At 36.8% G+C, this 24,771-nt stretch overlaps 1 protein-coding gene across 9 annotated transcripts in view; it reads left to right on the forward strand.

Moving 5' to 3' along the window:
- Positions 1-24,771, forward strand: part of GRIK1 (glutamate ionotropic receptor kainate type subunit 1) — a 362,944-nt gene that overhangs the window by 203,248 nt on the left and 134,925 nt on the right. For 6 of the 9 annotated variants that reach the window (XM_028116006.2, XM_028116022.2, XM_028116012.2 and 3 more), the window contains exons 2-3: positions 19,547-19,714; positions 23,111-23,368. The exons of 1 other annotated variant lie outside the window; for it this stretch is intronic. In XM_028116006.2, coding sequence (XP_027971807.1) covers positions 19,547-19,714; positions 23,111-23,368 — 426 coding nt within the window. The remainder of the gene's footprint in view (positions 1-19,546; positions 19,715-23,110; positions 23,369-24,771) is intronic. 2 more of the 9 variants (XM_028116043.2, XM_088023155.1) reach the window with 1 other exon arrangement.

A 24,771-nucleotide genomic window follows, 5' to 3' on the forward strand; every position in this document is an offset into this window, starting at 1 on the left:
ATAATTAGCTTTTAACCTGTACTTCTGAAATCTGCTATGGTCTATTGTAATATATTATGTAAGTGAATCAAGATAAATAATATTTTTTCTATAAAAAAGGGGAAAAGGGACAAATTGCTTAGAAGTCTTGAAATGTGAATTATGCCAGTTGGTCCTTTGGGAAATATCTTAGTTCAAACTGATCTCCTTAGGAAATAGTGAATTTCTTTGCTTAATAAGCATAATGTAAATTTTATATAGTACAGAAGTCGTGGTCAAAGAGGATATGGACATGCTGCAGAGCTTTTAAAGCTAAGAATTTCTGACAAGAATGAAGACCATGCTGGCTGGAGAAAAAAAGTCTCTGTGAAACCACATTCTTATCTTTCTTCTTAAGACATTGCTGAATATTTGAAATCTATACCTTTTAAGTTCCTCTGAAAGAATACTGTTCTAATTTTACAAAAGTTATACTCTGACAAAGAAATGTAAAAACCGATGAAGATGAAGATGCAAACTCTGCTCTCTAAGGCTGAAAACAGTAACTTTACTGATGGAAAATTCTGGAAGTTTCAGAATCTTGCTTTGTCAATTGACTCAAAGGAGAATCAGGGGATGATTTCTAAAGTCTTGAGTTAATAAAACTGAAAGACTTTGTAAAATACACTGTGATCAGGAAAAAAACATTCCATTTGGATAAAGTAAGAGCTTTTATATACCTTTCTACTATAAATACTAGCCCAAAGGCATGAATTTTGTATCTACTTTATACTCTTCAAATCAAATCTATTTTGACTTGTACAGAAGTTGGAGCAAAGTGCAAAGGTAATAGAAATGTCACCGTGAGTTTTGTCCATTATAATTTTTACAGAAATAGGCTTTGCATTCTCTCTTTCCCCACTTCCCCTGCAGAAATTTAAAGGGTGTCTTTGGGGGACAAGAGCCAGAATAAAGAGTACTAGAGACTCAGAGCACTTGATGACCAGTAACAGTGGCATTTCTGATCATGCACATGGACTATATTACTGATTCTCAAAACGGACTATGACAGGAGTACCTGGGTGATAAAGCCAGTTAAACGACAAGCTCAGATCCTGATCTCAGGGTCCTGAGATCGAGCCCCATGATGAGCTCTGCTCTCAGTGCAGAGTCTACTTAAGTTTCACTCTCCTTCTGCCCCTCCAGCCTCCCTGCACTGGCTCACACTCAATCTCCAAAATAAATAAATAAATCTTAAAAAAAAAAAAAAAAAAACAGACCTTGACAGCTCACCCACTTTAGGTCTATGTGGTCAATAATCAATACATGCAATTGTTATTGTCAAGTGTTACTGACACCTGCCACTTTCAAAACTCTGTCCTATGCATTGTAAAGGTATTATTTAAATATACTTGTTTGCAAGATACAGGTCCATGACATCCCTTTGAGTCACTGTTGAGTTGGAAACCTGACCATGAAGCTGAGATCCTGAGTTACCCTATCTCTCACCATCACATTTATTAGCAATGCTACCCCCTGCCATCACCTTCTTAACAATGACACTAACAGCACTCCTGGTTCTTGCCTTTCAGTTAATTCTCAGAATGCATTTCCCAGGGAACCATGTTTCTGTGTGTTTCTTTTATTATTCAGATGTTCATGTTGTAGATACACACTGGAACTCACTTATACAGTTTTAGTTACTTCACTTAATCCTGTGCTTTTTGGGGGTGTCAATGGATGAGTAATAAATGAAAGCAAGTGTTTCATAACCATACTGGCCCAATTCCCAAACTCTAATATTTACCAGCTCTGTAGCAGTGGGAAAACTGTTAAACATCTCTAAGCCTGTTTGTTCTTCTAGCAAATAGGTATGATAACATCTATCTCATAAGGTAATTAATTGGATGGGTTATAAGATAATAACTTATATAAAGCACTTAACATGGTGCTTGGCACTTGGAAAGTACTCAATTTATATCTAAAAAAAATCTACTTTTAGTACTTTTAGTATTTTTAGTTAACTTTTCTACTTTACCACTGAAGTAGACACACAACACTCCAGATGGTTGAAGCTACAACAATCATCAACACATTGGTGGAAGGCTACTCTGTGGTGTGACCGTGACCACAACTCCTCAGTATAGACCCAAGCCGGTCAGGATTAGGAGACAAATGAGCCGAGTCATGCAAGTACAGCAAAGGGTGCTGACTTTATTCACAATTTAGATATTTTGTTCAATATAGAGTTTTTCTGCGTTAATTTTAGATGTTTTTAAATACTGAATTAAAGTATTATTTATCTTGATTACTGATTTTTTTGGTGCCCCCTTAAATTACATCTCCTGGGTGAATGCCTCTCTCACCTCACCTTAGTCCCAATCCTGGCTCCTGAGTCTTCTGTTCCCTCTCTCTTCGCATTTAGAATGGTGTGAGCTCCCTTTTCCCTCAAGCTGGCTTCCATCAGTTGATTATGCTACCCACCCCCCCACACCAGGGTCATTGCTGACTCTTCAGATTCACCATCAGCAGTCACTAGCAAATCTTCCTATGCTATGAAATTGAGTACAATTTTAGCTCAGTTTATGGGCTTGGTATGAGGCAGTATCCCCTCCCATGCACACATTCCTGAACCTTATTGAGTTATGTGGCAATTAGAAAGGACTCTCACCCAAGTCTCCAGGCCATTCATGAGACAGAAAGGGGGTCAATGATCTTTTACTCCCCCCGGAACATTGAAAAGTTCATCCAATAGCAAGTTACAAGTTACTGTCCCATGTCCTATGAAAAGCTGGACTCTGAATGCTAGAAAAAGTAATAAAATATCTAAATTCTGTCCTCAGAGAAGATTGGGCATTTGGAAGAAAATTGACACAATATTTACAGAATGCTTTCAATCCCTCGGCATTGTCATAATTCTAATTGTCATCATTTTCTGTTATCAGCCCCATTTGATAAGCTAAAAAATTAAGGGACAGAGAGATTTCTTTATAAAGAATTTCCGTGGAAATTCTAATCAAAGCTATAAAATGCATTTTCAGCAGTATTAATTTTTACATCCGAGTTTTTTTAGTTCTTTTCTCAGCCTCTGCAATTATTTTGCCTGAGGTGCCGTCCAATTTCCAACTTAGGAAGAATAAAAGGTATCACGAGGCTTTCACGTGTCATGGGTTACATTACCCAGTCCTGCCTACAGACAACCACTTACTCTTAGTCAAGCCAAAGACGTGGGTCAGTTATAGGGTGACCTACTATCCTGGTTTCAGTGCTGAAAGTCAGGCCACCCAGGCAAACCAGAGTGGTTGGTCACCCTTGTCACTAACAAGAAATATCCTCCACATTGCAAATGCACAATTGATTTTCTTTCCTTGTTGTTCTTCCTGGTTAATTTACTTTTTTAGTAATTTGCACAAAATAGAGTGGTTTAATTTCAGCATTGATATTAAGAATCATCATTACTCTTCACTAATACTTTGAACTTAAACGAAAAGCGATGGACCTGAAATACCAAAGACAACCACAAGGAAAAGTGTGAAAAGTAATTTGTACCTCACTTGTCAGAAAACAATCAATAAATTAATGATGCAAAAAGTTAAAGACACTCTAAATATACATCGTGAAATTCAACCTGCTTAAAACACAGATTAGATCATGTTAATGTTCCAGGAAAATCTCTGGGCTATCTCCCCATTGCCTGTCTCGCTGGCTAAAACTCACACTTAATTATTCACTCATTTCACATTCATTGACCACCTCTTCCACGCAACACACTGTATAGTTGTTGAGACTATAAAGACAAATAAGATAGTTCAGGCTTATGGCTCAGAAAGGGGGACTAATATAAATAAATTCATGTACTACAGATGAAAAGGTGCCATAGCCAAAGTCTGTATAGCTGGGGAGAACCAAAAGGCAAGGAAAAGTTCATTTCCAGGAACATCTGTCCCAAATTGGCCATATTTTCTGAACTTCAAAGTCTTTTCTAATGCTCTGCCTATGATATACTCCCTCTGTTTCTGCACATCTTAAAATTCTACACATAGCCAAATGGAAAAGGTCAGGAAGCATATCCTAACCCCCAGTCAAGATTTACTACTCATTTATCTAAAATTCCACAACAATTAGAATTTATTTTAGTATAGCATATTTGTTAATGCATTTATGTTTGGTTATATATATATATATACACATACATATATATATTTTAAGATTTTATTTATTTACTTTAAAGAAGAAGAACATGTGAGCAGGGGGTGAGGGGCAGAGGAGGAGGGAGAGAGAGAGAGTGCTCAAGAAGACTCCCCACTGAGCACAGAGCCAGACTCCAGCTCCATTTCACCACCCTGAGATCATGACCGAGAGTCTGGCGTTTAAATGACTGAGCCAACCAGGCATCCCAGTTATTTATATATATATATTTTTTTAAATGACAGCTTACACTATATACAAAATACATTATAAACATATTAGAGCACTAAATATGTAAAAATCAACAGAAAAAAGTTAGGCAATATTTCTTAGAATGGAGAGAATTTTTGAAGCACTACAGCCATGAAACAAAGATCATGAAGACAAAATGCCAGTTAGAACTCTGGTTGCATTTACTAAAAACCCCATGAAATTAGTTTAAGCGGAAAAGGGGAATTTTTTTATACATATATTGAGATGGAAGGGCAAGAATGCGGCTGAAGTGCAGAAATAGCTAGAAGGAGAGAGGTGCACCCCATTAAGATTTTTTTCTATCTCTGCTCTTCCCTATGCATCTCCTTCATTCTCCTCATGGCACACGGTTTCCCCCATTTCTCTAATCAACATGGTGAAAGGCAGTGTGCCAACAGCTTCAGAACTTTCAATCCTGTGGCTTGGATACCTGAAAAGAGATGGACTCACTTTCTCTTGGTCCTGGGACAAAAGTTCAGCAAGAGAAACATTAGCATATGTTGAAACACTCAGCTGTCACCATAGCGTAACATGGCCGCTCCTGCCTCACGACAAGAATGGTACAGAAGCATGAGTGGGAAGCAGTTTCCAAAAAGAAGAGAAAGAGTAACTATTTTCACCATAAAAATATAGCAGGAGAGGAAGAATAAAGGAGGGGAAATCGGAGCGGGAGACGAACCATGAGAGATGATGGACTCTGAGAAACAAACTGAGGGCTCTAGAGGGGAGGGGGGTGGGGTGATGGGTTAGCCCAGTGATGGGCATTAAAGAGGGCACATACCGAATGGAGCACTGGGTGTTAGATGCAAACAACGAATCATAGAACACTACATCAAAAACTAATGATGTAATGTATGGTGATTAACATAATAAAAAAAAGATGTGTTGATTAGCAAAAAAAATATATAGGTTGAATTACACAAAAATATAAAACTTCCATAATCAGAAAAAGAAGTTAAATAAAATTAAAGGCATAGCAAAACTTTCATAATAAGGAAAAAAATGTTAAATAAAATTAAAGGCATAGCAAACTAGAAAAAGTATCAGAAAGAATTATGGGAAGGTAATTTCCTTCCCTAATGCATAAATGCATAAAATAAATATGGACCCCATTCAAAATGGGCAAAGACCAGAATTTAAGAATGGGCAAAGGAACAAATACAATGAAATACAACAGGACATTTCAAGAAAATGTTCAGCTTCATTAATAGTCAATGAAATGTGAATGTAAATAATCATCAGTTGCAAAGGTTTTGCCTAGGGAATTGATTTCTTTTTATTTACAATGCCTAGAAATTCAGAGAAATGTGCACTTTCATGTACTCATGGTAGGCATGTAAATTGATGCGATCTTTCTTGAGGATGATTAGGTAATATAGATCAAAATCTTTAAAAACCAACATATTATTAAACCCTGAATGTCGTATAAAAGAATTGAGGAAATAAAGGGGAAAAATATTTTTTTCACAAGGATATATTTATTGAAGCATTATCTTTGATAGCAAAGAATTGGAAATAAAGATGTTTAACAATAGAGTTAGCTAAACAAACTTTTCTTTTTGAGATGGAATATTATACATCACTAAAATTATATTTAATAAATATTAAATAACAGAGAATGCCATTAAGAGAAAAAGCACAAAAATACATTTTATATGCAATATGATTCTACTATAGATCCACATACTACAAAAAAATCATTGAAAAGGAATACAACTAAAGTTTGATATTGTTAACTCTGAGTGGTAGAATTTTAAATTATTGTTTTTTTCTTTTCTGTATATTCTAAACTTTAAATAACACAGTTAAGCTGCTTTGTTTTAAATTAGAAAAAAAAATATTTAAAGAAACTTCAAATTTTGAAATTTAAAAATGACTAAGTTTTAAACCAATCAGGAAATAATGCATTATTTTAAGAATAGCTATAAAATAACAAAAATGCAAAAACATCTTTTAAAATATGCAAAATACAGCCAAATCTATGTGAAAATGTAAATACGCAAACCCAAATGCTTTAATAAATAAAAAGTATGGATACTTTTATAAGTTTTTAACAATTGAAATGACAGAAAGTACAATTTAGGTATAAGGGGAGAGCCAGGAAAGTCACACCAGTGCTTATTTTCTAATTTTTCAAAAAAGGCAAACAAACTGATTTCTTGGCATTTATCATGAGGGAAGTGTTACTGCTTCCTTACACTAGATATTTTTCATGTCTTTCCCTGACTTAATAGTATGAAAATCAATATACTTGACATTCAGGCTCATATTTTAAAAATTTGTGAGCTTAAAACAACACTGATATAATTATATCATGGCTTAGGCCTTCAATTATATCCAATGCAATAAACAAAACAGAGATGGTGGATATTTAGAGATGATTACTTTATGAGAAAACTCAACAAATAAGCAGAAAATTAAGTATTTAATTATAGTTTAGGAAGGCTAGTAGATGTAGATACACACAGAAAAATATAGTCAATTATAACCTGTCAGTTTTTCCTCAGTGAGGTGGGGGAATAAAATAAAATCAGTAATAACAAAAAAATACATATTATAAAAGATCAAACTCAACTATCAAGAAAAACCCTCTAAAATATCTAGGAAAATATATTAATGTGTAACTTGTTTCTGAAAACTATAAAATAAAACTAATAAATATAAATATCTTGATATAAATGCCTATGTTCTTAGATAGAAAGATAGGATTTTTTTATTTCCAAAACATGATGTGTACATTTAATGTTATTCTCAAAAGAATTTCAATAAATAAGTAGGCAAAATTTTTCAAGAAAATCTTATATAAGAGAGGTAATTTAGGAAGACATGTCCATTTACCCAGCAAGTGTTAAAACTAGTATTCACACAATATAATACTAGCATATACTTAGGCAGAAAGGTCAACAGAACAGAGTAGTCAGGAACTTAAATTATGTACTAACTCAGTATGTGATGAAGGTGGTATAACACATCAGTAGGTAATTATATACATCAGTAGGTAATTAAATATATAGCATAATTATATTAGCTTTTCCCCCTAATAGCGCACACCAGTATAAATTTCAAAAGGACTAAGTAACTAATTATAAAGAGTAAAAATCTTTTTTGAAATCCTAAGAGTAATTATGTATGTGAATATTTATCAATTTGGTGGATAGAAGAGGAACTTCTAATCATAAACATTCCAACAGTCCCACTGGGCTAGATTCCGTTACTTTAACAAATGACTTCCTCCAAAACAGAGGTTTTAAATAACCAAAGGGATTTTCTTGCTGTAACGGCCATAATGAGTTTGTTGCAGGCTCTGCTCCTCCAACCCTCCCTCTGGATCCCAGACTGAGGGAGCAACTGTTACCTATCTTGTCCCAGTGACTGAGACAGAGGGAAATGGAAAAAAACTCTGAAGGTTCTCTGGGTGGCAGTTTAGCCCTCTGTCCAGGAAGTGACATAGGTTATTTTGCTCACAAGTCACTGAACAGAACTAGTCACCCAGCCCCATCCAACCCCAAGTTAGGTGCAATTCCCTCATACATTCAGAGGGAAAGAACCAGAAATATTAGTAACTGTTACAAATGTTTCATGTTCCAAGGAGAAAAAAATCAATATATTTGACATTATAAAAATTTTAACATTTCTCTGCCTAAAAATCTAATCAGCATTAAAAACTGAATAAGAAACTGGGAAATATTTGCAATAAAAATGTCAAAGACTTTAAATCCTTATGAGTAAGAGAGTAGCTTACATCAAAAACAAAAACAATTATATCTCAAAATACTAAAAAAAAGGCACAGGACAGGAACAAGTAATTTAAAATTGCAGACATACAAATAGGTAGTAAATAAGTTTTAAAAATTAAATTCATCCATATTCAAAGGCATGCATATTAAAGCAATAATGAATACTTTCTGCTACAAACTAAATTAAAAGTCATACAGATTCTTGGGAGGTTGCAGTTCAGTTGGACATTTCTACACAGTGGATACAAAGTACTTATACAAGTTAGTTTTCCCTTCTGCATGGCAGTTTAGCATTGTTTTACAAAAGCTTAAATGGTTTATAACTTAGGACCTAATTAATATACTTCAAGGTATTTTTGTTTCTTGCAGCAAATGTCAATCATAATAGGATTTATAACAGTGAAGAATCAGTACCAACTTACTAAAAAATAAATAAATAGAAGGTGAAGCTGATTAAGGAAGCCATGATATATCCAATGAAATATTAGACAACCACTAAAAATAAGGCTTGTTTTCAGGGGGAGATGCCTATGGTATAGTGTTTGTGAAAATGCCAGGGAATAATAATAATAATAATAAGTATCATCTTAATTATTTCAAAGAAAATTCAGATATATATGGGAATAAAAGGGATGGAAAATCACCAAACTATTAATAATAATTGTTTCACACTGGCATGATTATATTTTGTTGTGTTTCCCTTTCTTTCAACTTTTTGACCAATTTATATGTTTTTAAAACAAAATTATTTAGAAAAGAAAACAATGTTTACTGACATAGCAGACAATGGTATCCATTATGGGAGTTCACAGAGTACAGCATATTTAAAAATATATGTAAATAAGCAGCAAAGAGAATTTCCAGAGTTTAGTACTTTTAAAATAAGTGGTGCACACTTCCCAAAGTTCCAGTTGGTGGCATTCAATACACAGATCCCTCTGTGACATAACATTTAACTGTGCTTTATTTTTGATCAACTTGTAGTTTTCCTAGATACAGTCAAGTTTATCTCTCTTCATCTGGGACCTAAATGTTTCACAGAAAGATTTTCTCTGAGAAGTAAATCCCATAGAGCTTATTTATGTCAGTGCAAACTGTTCATTTTATAGTGTTGAATCTTAGAATGTGACTGTGAGCAAATCTGGGAGGTTATGCTCAACCTGGATACCTTCTGGACTAGCATCCTTGAACAGTAGTAAACAGAATTTCAGTTTGAGACTCTTTAAATGATGGGGGTCATAGTAAACATGTGAGTGTTTAAATCAGACTCTAACTCTTTTTGATGTTCTAAAATACTATTGTTGCCTAGTTCACCATTTTGTACAATTTTTAAGTCAGTAAACAAAAAATTTTATAAATGTCAAATAAATATGCATAGAGGTCAAAAAAAACTAATAGAAAATAATAAGAAAGGAAAAAGAAACGTAGCAAAGGACTGCATTTAAAATATTTACATTTAAAAATAATAATAAAATAAATAAAATATTTACATTAAATGTCAAGGACTTGCGTTCTGTCCACAACATATCTTTGAGACGATTGATTAGGGGCGCCTGGGTGGCTTAGTCAGTTAAGCGTCCGCCTTGGGCTTAGGTCATGATCCCAGGGTCCTGGGATCGAGCCCTGCCTGGGGCTCTCTACTCAACAGGGTACTTCTCTCCTCTCGCTTGTGCTTTCTCTCTCAAATAAATAAATAAAATCTTTAAAAAAAAAAAAATGACTTTTTCTGGGGCACTTGAGTGGCTCAGTCAGTTGAACATCTGACTCTTTTTGTTTGTTTGTTTAAGATTTTATTTATTTATTTGACAGAGAGAGACACAGCGAGAGAAGGAACACAAGCAGGGGGAATGGGAGAGGGAAAAACAGGCTTCCCGCTTAGCGGGGAGCCTGATGCGGGGCTCGATCCCAGGACACTGGGATCATGACCTGAGCCCAAGGCAGCTGCTTAAGGACTGAGCCACACAGGTGCCCCAAGCATCTGACTCTTGATTTCAGTTCAGGTCATTGTTTCAGGGTCCTGGGATCAAGTTGAGGGTGGGCTCTGTGTTCAGCGGGGAATCTGCTTTATTTTCTCTCCCTCTGCCCCTCCCCCCTCATACGTGCACACGCCCTCTCTCTCTAATAAATAAATAAATCTTTAAAAACAAATAAGTAAAAAAATTAAAGATCACTTTTTCATAAAATACAGACCATGTTTTTGCTTAGATTATTGTTTTAAATGGAAAAAGGGGGTAAAAATTGACATTATAAATCCAATACTAATTTTTCAAAAAGCAAAGTCATCATCAGAGAGTTTATATTTCTGATCAAGAACCTAGTGTCCAATTTTCATTAAAATGAGCACCAAAACAATATTTAAGACTGCAAATTATTTTTGTCAGTCCCAAAGAGAGCAGGTCACTGGATCAAATTTTTCCCAAAATGTGTGTTTCTCAGGATAGAAATTCCACTGCATATTCCAATTACAAGGAAACCTTTCCTATCATCAAATGAATGAGAAACCATAGGCTGACCGGAGTCAAATTGCTTCTTTACTGTAGGATTACTGAGAGACTCTTACATGTTATTGTGCAGTGTGGATTTCCAAAAAGAAATGTTTCCTAAACATTCTTGACCACTCAACTTCCTTTTGCGTGTAGCATCTCATGGGTGACTTCTGTGTGCACGTTGGTAAATACTGCTCTGTCAGAGCTGTGAACTTACTTCCAGTTGTTCTGGTCAGACAACAGTTCTCATATTTAGCAGCAATATTTCCTTTTCAGCAAGGAGAAATTTCACCTTGAGAAATAGCAGAAATAGGGGGGAAGAAAACTAGACAGTTGTGATGAAGTGTATTACATGGCTTCAAGAACTACAGGCTGTGAACTTGGCATATTCCATTTATTTAGTAAGTAGAAAATGAGATTTGAGCCTTTTCGTATGAATATGTGTCGTTTAAATGAGGTGTTACAAGCTTAAAATCTAACTGCTCTCAACGGACAGAGCGATCACAGAATTTCATAAAAGTAAGTTTGGCATGAATCCTTTAGCAATATTCCCGGTTCTTGCCTGAAATCTGCAGCTGCATAGGAGATAAACCATTCCTTCAAGGTGTTAAGGTGCTGGCAGCCTGAGGCAAGTGAGCCTTTAAGAAAGGATCAGAGTTTTGGAAAGGTGCATGGGGATCATGCGCCATGATTGTTGGGAGAAAGGAAGCAATCACTGCTAAAAAGACTGAAAGAAGGAAATCAGGCAGTCTCTACGTGCCTCAACAACCGCCCTCCCTCTCTCCAACACTCTCATAAGCCTCTCTGTCTTGGCATACTACTACACCAAGTATGCCAACATACTATACTAAGTATGCCAACATATTACTTCATTAGGCAGAGTGTTAAGGCACAAAGAAGAGACTCAACTCAACTGGATGGTCATTGTTTGGGAACAATGTGCTCTGCCCAAATCAAGACATTTAGTCCTGGCAAAAGGCAAGGATCAATAAACATTGTTCCTACCTTCAAAGAACAGTTAGACTCCCAGCTTATGATTTTACACCAAAATGAATTCCCCAAATATGCACTAGATTATACATTATCAAAAGAGAGGGCAAGAGTTCACCTCTGGCTGGAAGAATCAGAAAAGACTCCACATTGGAGGGGACAAAAGGTGGTCTTCTTATTCTGTTATGAATAATTGACTACTGTACATAGTTTCTGTAATCTCTCACCACTCAACTGGAAGCCCTGCTGATGGCATGAACCAAGTGTTTCCATCTTTGTATCCTCCACTGCTGCCAGTGTAATCATAGCTATCAATAGATGGCCAATAATGTTTGATGAATCGAATTAAATTGAATATTGAATATCACTAGAATAGAGTACATTTGGCTTTGGATATATTCTTTTTCTTTTTTAACGTGCAACTCAAATTTATTAAGAAAACTTACTGGCAGCATGTGCTAAACTGCCCATAACCCATAGCCTTTCCCTTAACCAGCCTTTCCCATAACTACTACCATCTAAAGCATCTCAGGAATTCCTTACTCTAAAACATATCTTCTTCCTCCTTAAATGTCGTTCCTACTGAATTCATGCAGCTCTCTCAAATATCACAGAGAGTTTAGATGTGGTTCTTGCATCAGGGGTGACATCAAACCCCATTCCCCCTCTTCAAAGGACATCAATATCTGAAGACACCGTAGAAGGTTTGGGCAACAGCCCTACCATTGAGGCTGTCCTTACCTACAGCTTTGTCCGTAATCAGGGCTTCATGAAAGGTAAAAATTCAGGTACCCCTTGTCCATTCATTCTCTATTAGGTCATAGAACATCTGCTTCCCATCCAAATTCACCTAGGATGAAATCTTTACCAGAATGATATCAGTCTCCAAAACTAAAACAAGAAGAGGTAAGCTGAGTGGGGAAGAGAGTATTATCTAAGGGAATCTTGAATTTAAATGTGTAGCCTTGAAATTAAAGGTGCAGTAAATATAGGCTTATAGTAAATTGCTTATGATGTAATAAACTAGAATTATGGATGTGGCAATAAAGAGAGGCAATATAATACTGTATATTTAAGGAGCAGCCATCAGCAAAGGAATAGATCAAATTGCCATCTTGTTTTCTGTTGATCACTTCTGGAATGGTTATTATTCCACAGGAATGCAAAACAGGAGTCAACACTATTGAAGCTTTCCATTTCTTGATTGCCAGCTAATAGTTTTACCCTTCTTTCCTGCATGACCTCGCAATTTGTCGCAATGAGTACACAACAGCTAGTTAAGGGAGTAAGCAAGGTTTACTAGAATATGTGTAATAATAAAGCTTGGCCCTGTCTGTTAAGACTAAGACAGGAAAATGTAATTAACAAAGAAATCCAATGTGTTGTGTGGTAGAGTTACTTGTTTTATTTGCCAAATCAAGTCAGAGAGCTAAAGATTGTTAATTGAATTATTAAATAAAATAACATTTTACAAAGGGGAAAAATACAGTAATTAAGAACATCCACTACTGAAATTTTCTTAAGACAACTGAGATACTGTATGGGTTTCCTATGGCTGCTATAACAAATGACAAAAAAGTGTGTGGCTTAAAACAATAGATATCTATTCTCTCACAGTTCTGGAGCCCAGAAGTCCAAAATTAAGTTGTTAACAGGGTCCAACTTCCTCTGAAGGCTCCAGGAAAGATTCAATTCTTCACCTCCTCCCGCTGCTGGTGGCTCCAGACATTCCTTGGTTCCTGACTGGATCATTCCAATTTCTGCCACTCTCCATCTACTCTTGCTCTTGGGTGATGTCAACCCAGTCTTATGGCTTTAAATACCACCTAGCCATAACCTTCAGTGATGACTCCCAAATTTCTATCTCTAGACCAGACCTCTCCCATAAAATCCAGACCAATTTGGGGGAACTCTCAGTTGACATCTCCACTCAGATTTGTAACAAGCAGCACATGGTATTCATGCTCCAAATCAAGCACCTACTCTTTTTCTTCATCTCTGTGAATGGCAATTTCAGACCAAAAGCCTGATGTCATTCCTGACTCTTTTCTTCTCACTTATGTTGATCAGCAAGTCCTGCCAGCTCTACCTTCAATTTTTATTTAGAATTTGGCCAGTTTTTGCCATACCCCCACACTCTGCTAATCTATACCCAACCATCTCTCATCAGTCACCTGGATTATCACAGTGCCTCTGGTTATGGTCATCTGATATTATAGTGGCTTTGTTAGCAGATCTCTGCCTTTTCTCCTGCCCCTCTCCTCCCTTCAGTCTACTCATAGTACAGAAAATGGGGTGAGTGTTAAGAACCCAGTGCCGTGTGTGTCTCCTTCGCTCTCACATGACTACCACACTCACAACACTTCTGGTCTGGACATTTCTGGTCACCAAATGGGTGGGTGTTTTCCCACACCAAGCAATTCTCTGTGACATCTGCCGGGTGTCCTATAGTTTATCTCAATTCTGAAACTGCCTACCTGGAGACAGTATTAGACTTCACAGGATAAGGGCTCAGTCCCGTGAGACTGCTCTGCCACTTCAGATACCAATAGCTAGTAGATCCCCAGGTTACCCACAACTGCTGCCTAATTCAGTTGCAAGTCAGAGGTTTCCATGACTTCCTCTTCCTTGGATTTGATTATTTGCTAAAGCAGCTCACAGAACTCAGGGAAACACTTATTTATATTTGTCAGTTTATTAAAGGATACAGATGAACAACCAGATGAAGAGATACATAGGGCAAGGCTTAAGAGGGTACGAAGCACAGGAGCTTCTGTTCCCATGGAGTTGGGATATATCACCCTCCTGGTATGTGGATATTTTCACCAACCTGGAAGCTCTCTGAACCCCATCCTTCAGGCCTCTTATGGATGCTTCATTACATAAGCATGATTGATGCACCCAATGACCATTGGCAATTGGTCACCTCTAGCTTCTCTCCCTATCTTGGAGGTCAGAGGGTGAAACTGAGAGTTCCCAATCCTCTAATCATATGGTTGGTTCTCTGGTCTGGGCAACCAGCCCCCCTTCCTTAGGTGGGACTCCCAAATCACCTCATCAACATGACAACAGACAACTTTGTTGCTCTTATCACTTAGTAAATTCCAAGGGCTTTAGGGGCTCTGTACCAAAAAAGAAGATGAAGACCAATATATATTTCTTATTATAGATCACAGTGTCACATAGGGTGATCCTCTTGAAATACGTCATTTCTCTACTCTACTCAAAACCCTCCAGTGACTTCTCATCTGACTCAGAATAAAATCCAGGGTCTTATTATGGCCTATAAGACCCTCTGTGATATGCTCTAATTCACCCCCACCAGTGCCCTAAGCTCATCTTCTACCAGTCCAGACCAGGCTCACCCACCTTCATTCTCACCACTCCTCAAAATTAAAACCAGGCAGCTCCCACCTTAGAACATGTGGTTCCCTCGGACTGAAATGCTCTTCTCTCAATATCTTCAGGGCAGTTTCCTCACTCCCTGCAGGTTTTTACTTCAAAGTTGCTCTTTTCATGAGATCTTCCCTGGCCTCCTACCCTACCATGTCAACTCCCTTCTTCCTGTTCATGATCAGCTCCCCTTCTAGCATGTAAAGCCAAAAGTCAGATTTCTGTCTATTTTGTTTACTTTTGTATCCCCAGAACCAAGTACAGTGTCTGGCTCATAGGAGGCTGGCATTTTATAAATAAATAGCTAAATGAGCGAATGATTTAGTAAATGAATGAATGAGTTCTTCAGTAGAGTCATAGACATGATGTACACAATCAGTTGAAGTAGAACAAAATAATAAACCTAAATATCTGTAAGGATATAATGTTATTACATTTCCAAAAGGTATTATTGTAAATGTGTTATTAGAACATTACTTTGGGTTTACCTTAGGTATCTTTGCAAACAGCCCAGCAGTCAGTCTTAGCCTTGACTTAGCCTTAGTCTAAACCTTGACTGCTTTTTACTTATAACAATCATGTTTTTGGCCTAACAGTTAGGTGGGTTTGTGAATATGACCAAATTCTTTTGGAAGTCCAGATGGAATTATGTGACACAAAACCACAAGTTCTCACTTGCACCCCCTGTGTCCACCAGTAGCCTTTATTAAAGGCAACCTGTTACCTGTGCAGGAGGTAACCATCTCTGGTTTCCATCTATGTCTACATGGTCACAAAACAAAAATGCCTGTCTTGGCCTGACCTTGTTGATACAGGATCTACCCAACAGAAAGAGAAACGCACCTGTGGTGATGGAACTGTGCTACCTGATTGTGTATTGAGATTTCAAGTGAGTTTTTCTCTGCCTACCTTAAACCACTGTATCATAAATTTAGGACCTTGTTGGAAGAGAATTTTACATGCATAGATATGATTTCCATTAAAATTGTCCATTTTAAATTTCAAAGCCCTTGGGGTAAAAAAAAAAAAAAAGAAAAGAAGATGTATATCTTAGCTCTGGGTGCTATAACAATCTCACAGACCTGGTGGCTTAAACAACAGACACTTATTTCTCACAGTTCTGGAGGCTAAGAAGTCTAAGTCAAGGCATTGGCACAGCTAATGTCTGGTGAGGACTCCTTTCCTGTCTTGTAGATAGCTGTCTTCTCTTCTATCTTCACATGGAGGGGTAAAGGGGGGGTGGGCATTTACCTTAGCAGAAAAGGGCAAGGCAGGTGGGGCAAAGAGAGGAACAAAAGAAGGAACCAGGTAGGAATTCCTCCTCTTGAAACCATGGGACCCATGTGTACAAATGACTGAGACCAGAAGTTGACTACATGGAGAGCCCCAAAGATTTGAAATGTCTCATTGACAAGCCCACACCCACAAATGAAAAAAAAAAAAAATCAGGCATGTGTCGCTCTACTCCTATCAAAGATTCTGCAATTCAGTGTTGTCGAATCTGAAGTTAGGAGGAGAAGGAGAGAGGAAGTGGCTAATGCTTATAAGCCTGCTCCCTTAGGAGGAACTGGAATGGCTCCCATTAATAACTGTCCTATCTCTATCAGATTTCACTTTCCTGGAACTTCTTCAGTTCTCTCTATGCCTCACTTCACAGGCAAGTTCTTGGTATTCAGCAGCAACCCTTCTTAAGGCAAAAAGGAGAGTGTGGCAGTGTGGTGAGCTAATGACAACATTTATAATGCTTATTTGATGCCAGAAAGAAAGAAAATTGCCCCAAAATAACAAAACAAAGTTCACCTACATACTACATATGCATATAATAAAAACACTTATCATTCTCTTAAACTCAGGAACATTCAGCTTTATGTAAAAAATAACTATATACCAAAGGAACAATTTTGAGGTGAACAGGCAGTTCTATAACAAATGTTAATTCCTCTTTATCCATATGTAATAATACTAATTTATTTCTGGGGCATGAATGAGTTTTCAGGGCACCATCCGTGCATTGTAACATTTCCTTTACAGAGAAATCCTCTAAAGTAAGCAAATAAGCATTATAAACCCACACTTAGAGATGAAGGACATCAGAAATAATTTGATAAAGTGAAAATACATATATATAAATCAATTATATATAGTTCTCTATATGACAATCATGTGAGCTAATTCCCTATAATAAATATTATATTTAATATATATATAAAATAATAATATATAGTATAATATAACATGTATTTAAAAAATCTATGTATAGATTGGGGAATCAAACACCTGAGTTTGTCACAAACAAGGCATGGGGACTTTGAATAAGGTAGGCAAAGTGTGTGTGTCTCAGTTCACTTATTCATGCATAAAAACAGAAATACTACCTCCTACATGGAATGTTATAAGGCTTAAATGAAATATTACCAAAGAGCTATTTCATAGTAACTTTCTTCCCAATATTTAAAATTCCTTCTCAAAGAGGAACTAGGTGGACCAAGGTCCAAAGTTCAGAATTTCTGATTCCCATTCTGGTGTGTATTTCTTCCTACCAGCCTGCTTATGCAGATGAGTGGTTCTTACATTTGAGCCAATGACTGATTATTTCCTAAATAGTTGTAGGCTGACCATCTTAAGTGACTTTGATCTTCATAAGGATGGTGATTCTGACCAAGATACATTCTCTCTTCTTAAGGGTTCTCACCGTGTGCATGGGGAGATAAACAGATTTTTTAAAAAATACTAATAATTATTGTGAAGGCCCTAACACCAAAGAGTTTCTGAACTTAAGTCTGGGCTATTCTAATTGTGGATCAGCTTGACGTCTGTCTTCTTCTATTATCTGAGCTTATCACCTCACTGTGGAGCATCCACTTAATAGTTCTGAGAGAAACTGAGAGTACCCCCAAAGGACCTACTTACCACTGTCTGAGAAAAAGCAAACAAAAAAACAAAGTCTCATAAAAGCAAAATTTTTCCTAACATGGATTTCAGAGTAAGTGTCCAGTAGGAATCTGTAGGTAAAGGTTAACATGGTCTCACACCATGGTCACACAGTGTTCAACTCTGGTCTCACTCAGAGAACAGGGAAATGATCTCTGCATGAATATCTCATATCATCAGTCCAAAAGCCAGAGACATTTCCAAAGGAAGCCAAAGTAGTTCCGTACAAACCCTCTCAGCTTTTGCAACCTGACATTGCAATTGATTATTTAATACAGAAAGTCAGTTGAGCAGGAAATTGCAAAATAATAATAATTTTATAATTAATAAAAATTATAGATGTGTATTTGTTTACTATTCTTTCAAAATAGGATCAAAGTCATTTCTTTGATTAGAGTTTGCCAATTAGATTTATTTTTCTATGAATACACATAAATCATACAGGTGCCTGTGACATTTATTTGAGATTTTCAGTTTTAGATTTTTTTTTTAAGTGTAGAGAGAACTTGAAGCACTTGCAAATCAATCTGTCATAGCCAAGTTTGGGGGAAAAAAAACAAACAAACCAACCTACATCTGACCTTTGGTAAGGAGTCCCTCAATGGTGAGAGCTAGTTACAAGTATTCAGCATTTCATAGGCTCCAGTTAATGTTTTATTCAGGGGAAATGAGGAGTATTGGTCAATCAAGGAATAAGTTAAGTTGAGGTCAGTTAAGAGCGCCCCCACTGTGTGTCCTGCAGCTATTGATAATCCCAGGACAACTCTTAAAAAACATTAAGAATGTATGGTTTAATGATACTCCAATTACCTCTATTAACATCACCATGGCAAGCAAAGTCAGAGCTGGATTCTCCAATGAGGCTTAAAGCACTGCTATTTTGTATTGCCACTTGTTTGGAGATCAAACTAAAATCAAAGTTTTAGTGCATGTTCTCTCTTAGGGGAGCAACACATTTCTCTGGAGATAGGATGCAGGATTGCTTTGAGGCCAGACCAAACAGTTTCTCAAAACAAAACAAACAAAAGTTCTTTGAATCTGCCTGTGCACTTTGGAAGGTATTGGAATATGGCCCCAGAATTCTGAACCAGAAGAAAAGAAGAAATGTTTTAATTTTGAAAAATTTAAGTGTATATAATATGTCTCATTTTGACCCCACTCAGCTCTCTGACTGATTTCTCTAGAGTCAGAAAGGTCTGCTTTTGAATCGAAAGAGCTTCATTTTGAGGAAGGAGGGTCCTGCCAGATACAATTCAAATTATGTATAGGTCAATCACACTGTGATTTATGTCCAAACTGTAGACAATCACCCGCCGCCATGTTGTCAGTTATACTTGACACGGTACTTAATATTCGGAATACACTGGCCATCTGAGAGGTAAAATACAGTCCAACTTTGGATTTGAAATCTTGGGCATACATATGAAGACCTGTTTATGTGCAGGTAACATGGGCTGACAAATTTTAACACTGGGTTTGGGATCTGTTCTGACCACCACTACATTTATTTTGGGGGGGGGCCTTTTGTGTGAATCATTGATACTCTTCTTTAAAAAAATACACAGGAATGATGTAACTAATGCTTCTTATGCATCTCTTTTGCTTCTGCAGGAGGGATTTTTGAAACTGTGGAAAATGAACCTGTTAATGTTGAAGAATTAGCATTCAAGTTCGCAGTCACCAGCATTAACAGAAATCGAACCCTGATGCCTAACACCACATTAACCTATGACATCCAGAGAATTAACCTTTTTGATAGTTTTGAAGCCTCACGGAGAGGTAACTATTTTCACATTTTTAAAAGCTTTTTTGGGTGTTGTGTCTGCTCCACAAGTCACCTTTTCTGCTACCTGTCCTTTTTCAGAGTGGACATCTTTGTGTAAATGGGTTGCAGGAAATCTCGGTCCTCGATGTCACTGTCCAGTGCAGTCTGAACTATACTAATGGATGTTGCCTAGCTATGTTTTCTGGGCCATTCTGATTAGCTCACCCTTCAGTGCCCTCTACTCTATGATTAACTGGTTCAGCTGTGAATGGAAAATGTCAAGCTTGATCTGTTTTTCCTTCCTAAGGCTGAGATACCACCATGAAATTGTACAGTGCAGTCAAATAAAACTTTGTGGAAGGTCATATCCCCCGAGCATGTGGAAATGCCCACAACACACATAACTCACATCCTGAATTTTAACAGGTTGTAAACTACTGGGTTTACCTAGCATCTTCTCAACTTTTTTTTTTTTAACTCCTTTCCACAAAATCATAGAAATCTAAAAATTAAACCAATGAAATAATCTCTGCATATTTTTTTCCTTATTCTTTTTTCTTCTGAGTAGAAGACAAGGTCCTATAAAATAATCTAATTTATATTAGGCTAGGCTGCAAGGTTTCTGTCATGGAAAGATTCCATTAGGATTGTGGGGCTTGCTGAGACATCCCCAAACCCTTCCAAGACAGCGCTGAAGCACAATCACGTTCAATACACTTGAAACTTGGCCTCTAGCCAGGGAGGTATTGAGACTCCACACAGGTGTTTGTATGTGGAAACCAAGGCTGCCCCACACCTTCGAGTGGGGCGGGGGGCTCTTTCCCTCATGGAGGAATGTTTGCCCACAAATAAATGGAATGCAATGAATGCCATGTTTATGTCAATTGCCAAGTAACTAATACTGGTGTTTCCACATAGAATTAACTCAGGATCATCAGATGTGTGCACCTTACACAGTCTTCTGCAGAATTCTTAGGGTTCTTTACAAACAAAAGGTAAAACTTGTTTTCCTAGGAACACAGATGCAAAGAATATAGTATAATGATTCTTTTTTTTAATCTATGGCACAACCTTAGTGTAAGCACATTTTCTTTTTAAAGCTGGATGAAGCTACAGATACTACATAGGTCAGAGTTGTCTATGAAGAAATAATAAATATTTCTATTTATATAGCTCTTCAAAGTTATCTTCACATGAATTATTTCTGTGGGTGAGATCTCTCTCTGTCTCTTGTCTCTGTTTCTGTCTTTGTCTATCTCTGTCTCTGTCTCTCTATATCTCTCTTTCTCTGTCTGTCTGTCTCTGTCCTGTCTCTCTCTCTGTCACACACACAAACATTGCTGAGCAAATACCTTAGAAAGGCAAACACATTTACCAACGATACTTCAACCCACATAAAATTGAAAGCTTTTTTGTGATCTTGAGTACCTGCCACACTTGTAAATTAAACACCCCCAAAGCTTCTTAAAACTGGTAATTTGCTGGCAAACAGAACTCAAAAAATTGATTTTCTGTCAAGTCATATTAGCATCCCTGAGCTAAATATTAGCAGGTATCTCAATCCATTTCCCATGTTAGACAAAACAACAGTTCATATACTCTCATGCTCTCATTTTATCTTACCAGTGAAAACATATCCAGAAAATAAGCTTCTGAAGACAATGGCAATTTATGCTTACAGCACTTAATGCAGAAAATTATATGTCTTCATATCTCAGGTAGTAATTCGGTACCAAAGAGCACAGTATCAGAAAGTTTCTGTTGTGAATGACTGTCAACATTTGCAGTTACATAGATATTTGCAATATGGCTTTCAAAACCTTATTTATTGTTTTTTCTCTCTAAATCAAGTCAGATAATTTTGACAAATTATATATATATAATTTTTCTGCTTATAAATTTTGATATTATTTAATTCAAATATTTAATCATCTCTTGGCAGTTCCAAATTCCTTTAAATTAATATTAAAATATAAATTTGAAATGCTTTTAAACTTGTATATAATGCCAGCATAAGTTTATATCAGCATGAAATGAGTAGACACTATTTTACATGGTTGTAGAGGATAATCAGTCCCATCTTTCTGGAAGGGAATTTGCTTAATATGTATCAGGTAACTAAAAAGTATCATACCATTTAATTATAGCTGAGAATCTACTCTAAGAAAGTAATGTAAAATTCAGAGAAAAATTTAAGAACTAAGATAAGTACTATAATATTAATTATAATAACAAAAATTAGGAGCAGCTTAAATGTTCAATAGCATCAGAAGTAGTCAAATAAATAATGACATATCCATGGGATGGGCTATTCTATAGACATGAAAAATATGCTTTTGAAGACTGAGGGGACTTGGGGAAAAGGGTGTACTTTTAGTGTTATATTCAGTGTTAAATGAAGAAAGCAATGTATCAATGTATCAAACATAGTGTTACATTCAGTGTTAAATGAAGAAAGCAATGTATCAAATACAGATAACAAATGTATGCGTATAATGATTTAATTTTTTTATATATTGGAATGCCAAAATATGAATAGGTATTTTCCCAAGATGATGGAATTACAAAGCCTTTTTTTCCTTCCTTACCTTTAAAATATTCTAAATTCTCTCAATGAATGTATAAAATCTAATGAGAAAAATAAATACATTTTACAAATTCATTTTTAAGTACATATTGACTTGATTTTCTTAGGCTGCATGTTGGCTAATGTTGAGGTAGGGAGAGGTCTGACCTTGAGCTGGGCCTCTGGGCTCTGGTAGAAAGCCCGTGGCCCTGAACTCACTCCATTGTCTATGGTGTTAGTGGGCTGGACCAAATGGCTTCTAAGATCCCTTTAAATTATGCTATGCTATTATTCTATAATTAATTAGGTATCAATATCACTTGATATTCTTCAGCAGTTTTTTGATGGCCTGGAATTCATTTCTGAGTTTTGGGAAGATGGTACTTTGCAGCGTCCCAGAGAATCTTCTGAATTCTTGGACCACATTAATATCTTCATTGACACCCAGCCATAGGACAGAACTTCATTCACATGAAATCCACTTGGCAAATGTCTTGTAGAGCAGCTCTGAGCACCCCTGGGTTATGCCACGTCAAGCAAGGGATGTAGACCCCATCTGATTAAAAGTAATGGTGTGACACCAGCCACTCATTTTTGCTTGCACAGAACTGGCCCTGTGATGTGTTACTAATCAGTCCCACATTAAATCTCTCAACATTTTACTATCTCAGGGATATTAGAAGTTGGATTAAGCATATTTTCTCAACATACAGATGGAAAGTAGAGGAAAATTTCTAATAGTGAAAATAAAAAGAGGGATCATGAAAGGAAAGATGAAATTCACAGCTCTCTCTCTCTCTGCCCCTGCCCTCCCTTCCTACCCCTCCTTGTCTGTGGCCCCCAGCCTGTGACCAGCTGGCTCTTGGTGTGGCTGCTCTCTTTGGCCCTTCCCACAGTTCCTCTGTCAGTGCCGTGCAGTCGATCTGCAATGCTCTCGAAGTTCCACATATACAGACCCGCTGGAAACACCCTGCAGTGGACAACAAAGATTTGTTTTACATCAACCTGTACCCAGATTATGCAGCTATCAGCAGGGCGGTCCTGGATCTGGTCCTTTACTACAACTGGAAAACAGTGACGGTGGTGTATGAAGACAGCACAGGTATGGGACTCCCTTGAGACCTCACCTGGCTGTGTCGGGTGTGAACAACGGGAATCTGAGAGTTCTAGAGACTGCATAAAAATGCTCTTTTATATGAAGCTAATGGAGTATTCTAATTTAGGAATTCCATGTGTCACCATGTCTGATTCCTTTGGATCCTTTCTGATGATCCTTCCATCATCATACTTAGGGGGATTTTTTTTTTTTGATTTGTTTTGTTTTTATTTTGAAGTTTTAATTATATTACACGTAGGGCTGGGATGAGAGATTATTAATAGAATTTTATTTTATTTTTGATGACTACATTTTTATTTTTTTTATTTTTTTATTATATTCAGTTAGCCAGCATACAATTCATCATTAGTTTTTGATGTAGTGTTCAACAAATATCACCTTATTGATATATGTTGTAATCCAATCAGAATATTAAAGATGTGATTACATTTCTCCAACTCTATTAAGACTGTGACAATGACTCCATTCCTTAAATAATGCAAAGAAAGTTGGAAAAATGACCATGAGGTATGCTTCCAACTTGAGAAGTAACTATGTAAATGTTATATGTTAGACAAGTTTCTAAAGGAGGTTAACAAAGAGGAATCTAGTTAGAGGTTATATCAATAAAACTGACCATTTCATAACAAAGGGACTAAGAACCCCTGATAACCAACCCTTAATAAAGTTTGCATTGCTCCATGGCTTATTTTAGGATGCAGAACAGAACAGAACTATGATGCTTAGAGCCTCCATCTCACTAGACACTTTCTCTCACCTGCCCCCATTTCAAGTTTCTTTTGCAGGCACATTTCCTCTCTGTCTTCTGGTCACATTTTGAAGTTTGTTGGAACTCAGGCTCCCTTTTATACACTTAATCCCCATGCTGGTGACTCTCCTTTGTCAAGTCCTTCTAATTTGAAGCTGTTCACCATCTTGCCCTTTTCAACTCCATTAACCCTGGCCTTTCATTACCCCCTTCCCTGCACTCCCTTATACCTCACATCAGCTAGGATGAAGAGTCCACCATTCCTTCCTTACATACCCCCAACTTCATCGGACTCTTACTGAAGTACAGTTGACACACAATGTTACGTTAGTTTCAGATGATCCAACAGGTTTATATTCTATGCTCTTCTCCCCACAAATGTAGTTACCATCTGTCACCATACAATGTTATTAAAATGTCCTTAACTATATTTCTTATGTTGTGCCTTTTATTCCTGTGACTTATTCATTCCATAACTGGAAGGCTGTACCTTACTCTCCCCTTCACCCATTTTGCCCATCTCCTGCCCATCTCCCTCTGACAACCATCAGTTTGTTCTCTGTATTTATGGGTCTGTCTGCTCATTTGTTCATTTGCTTTGTTTCTTAGATTCCACATATAAGTGAAATCATATAGTATT

The sequence above is a fragment of the Eumetopias jubatus genome, unplaced genomic scaffold (assembly GCF_037043125.1).
Source record: "Eumetopias jubatus isolate StellerSeaLion01/CBP00866 unplaced genomic scaffold, mEumJub1_p1.0 scaffold_1, whole genome shotgun sequence".
In the NCBI taxonomy this organism is placed as follows: domain Eukaryota; kingdom Metazoa; phylum Chordata; class Mammalia; order Carnivora; family Otariidae; genus Eumetopias; species Eumetopias jubatus.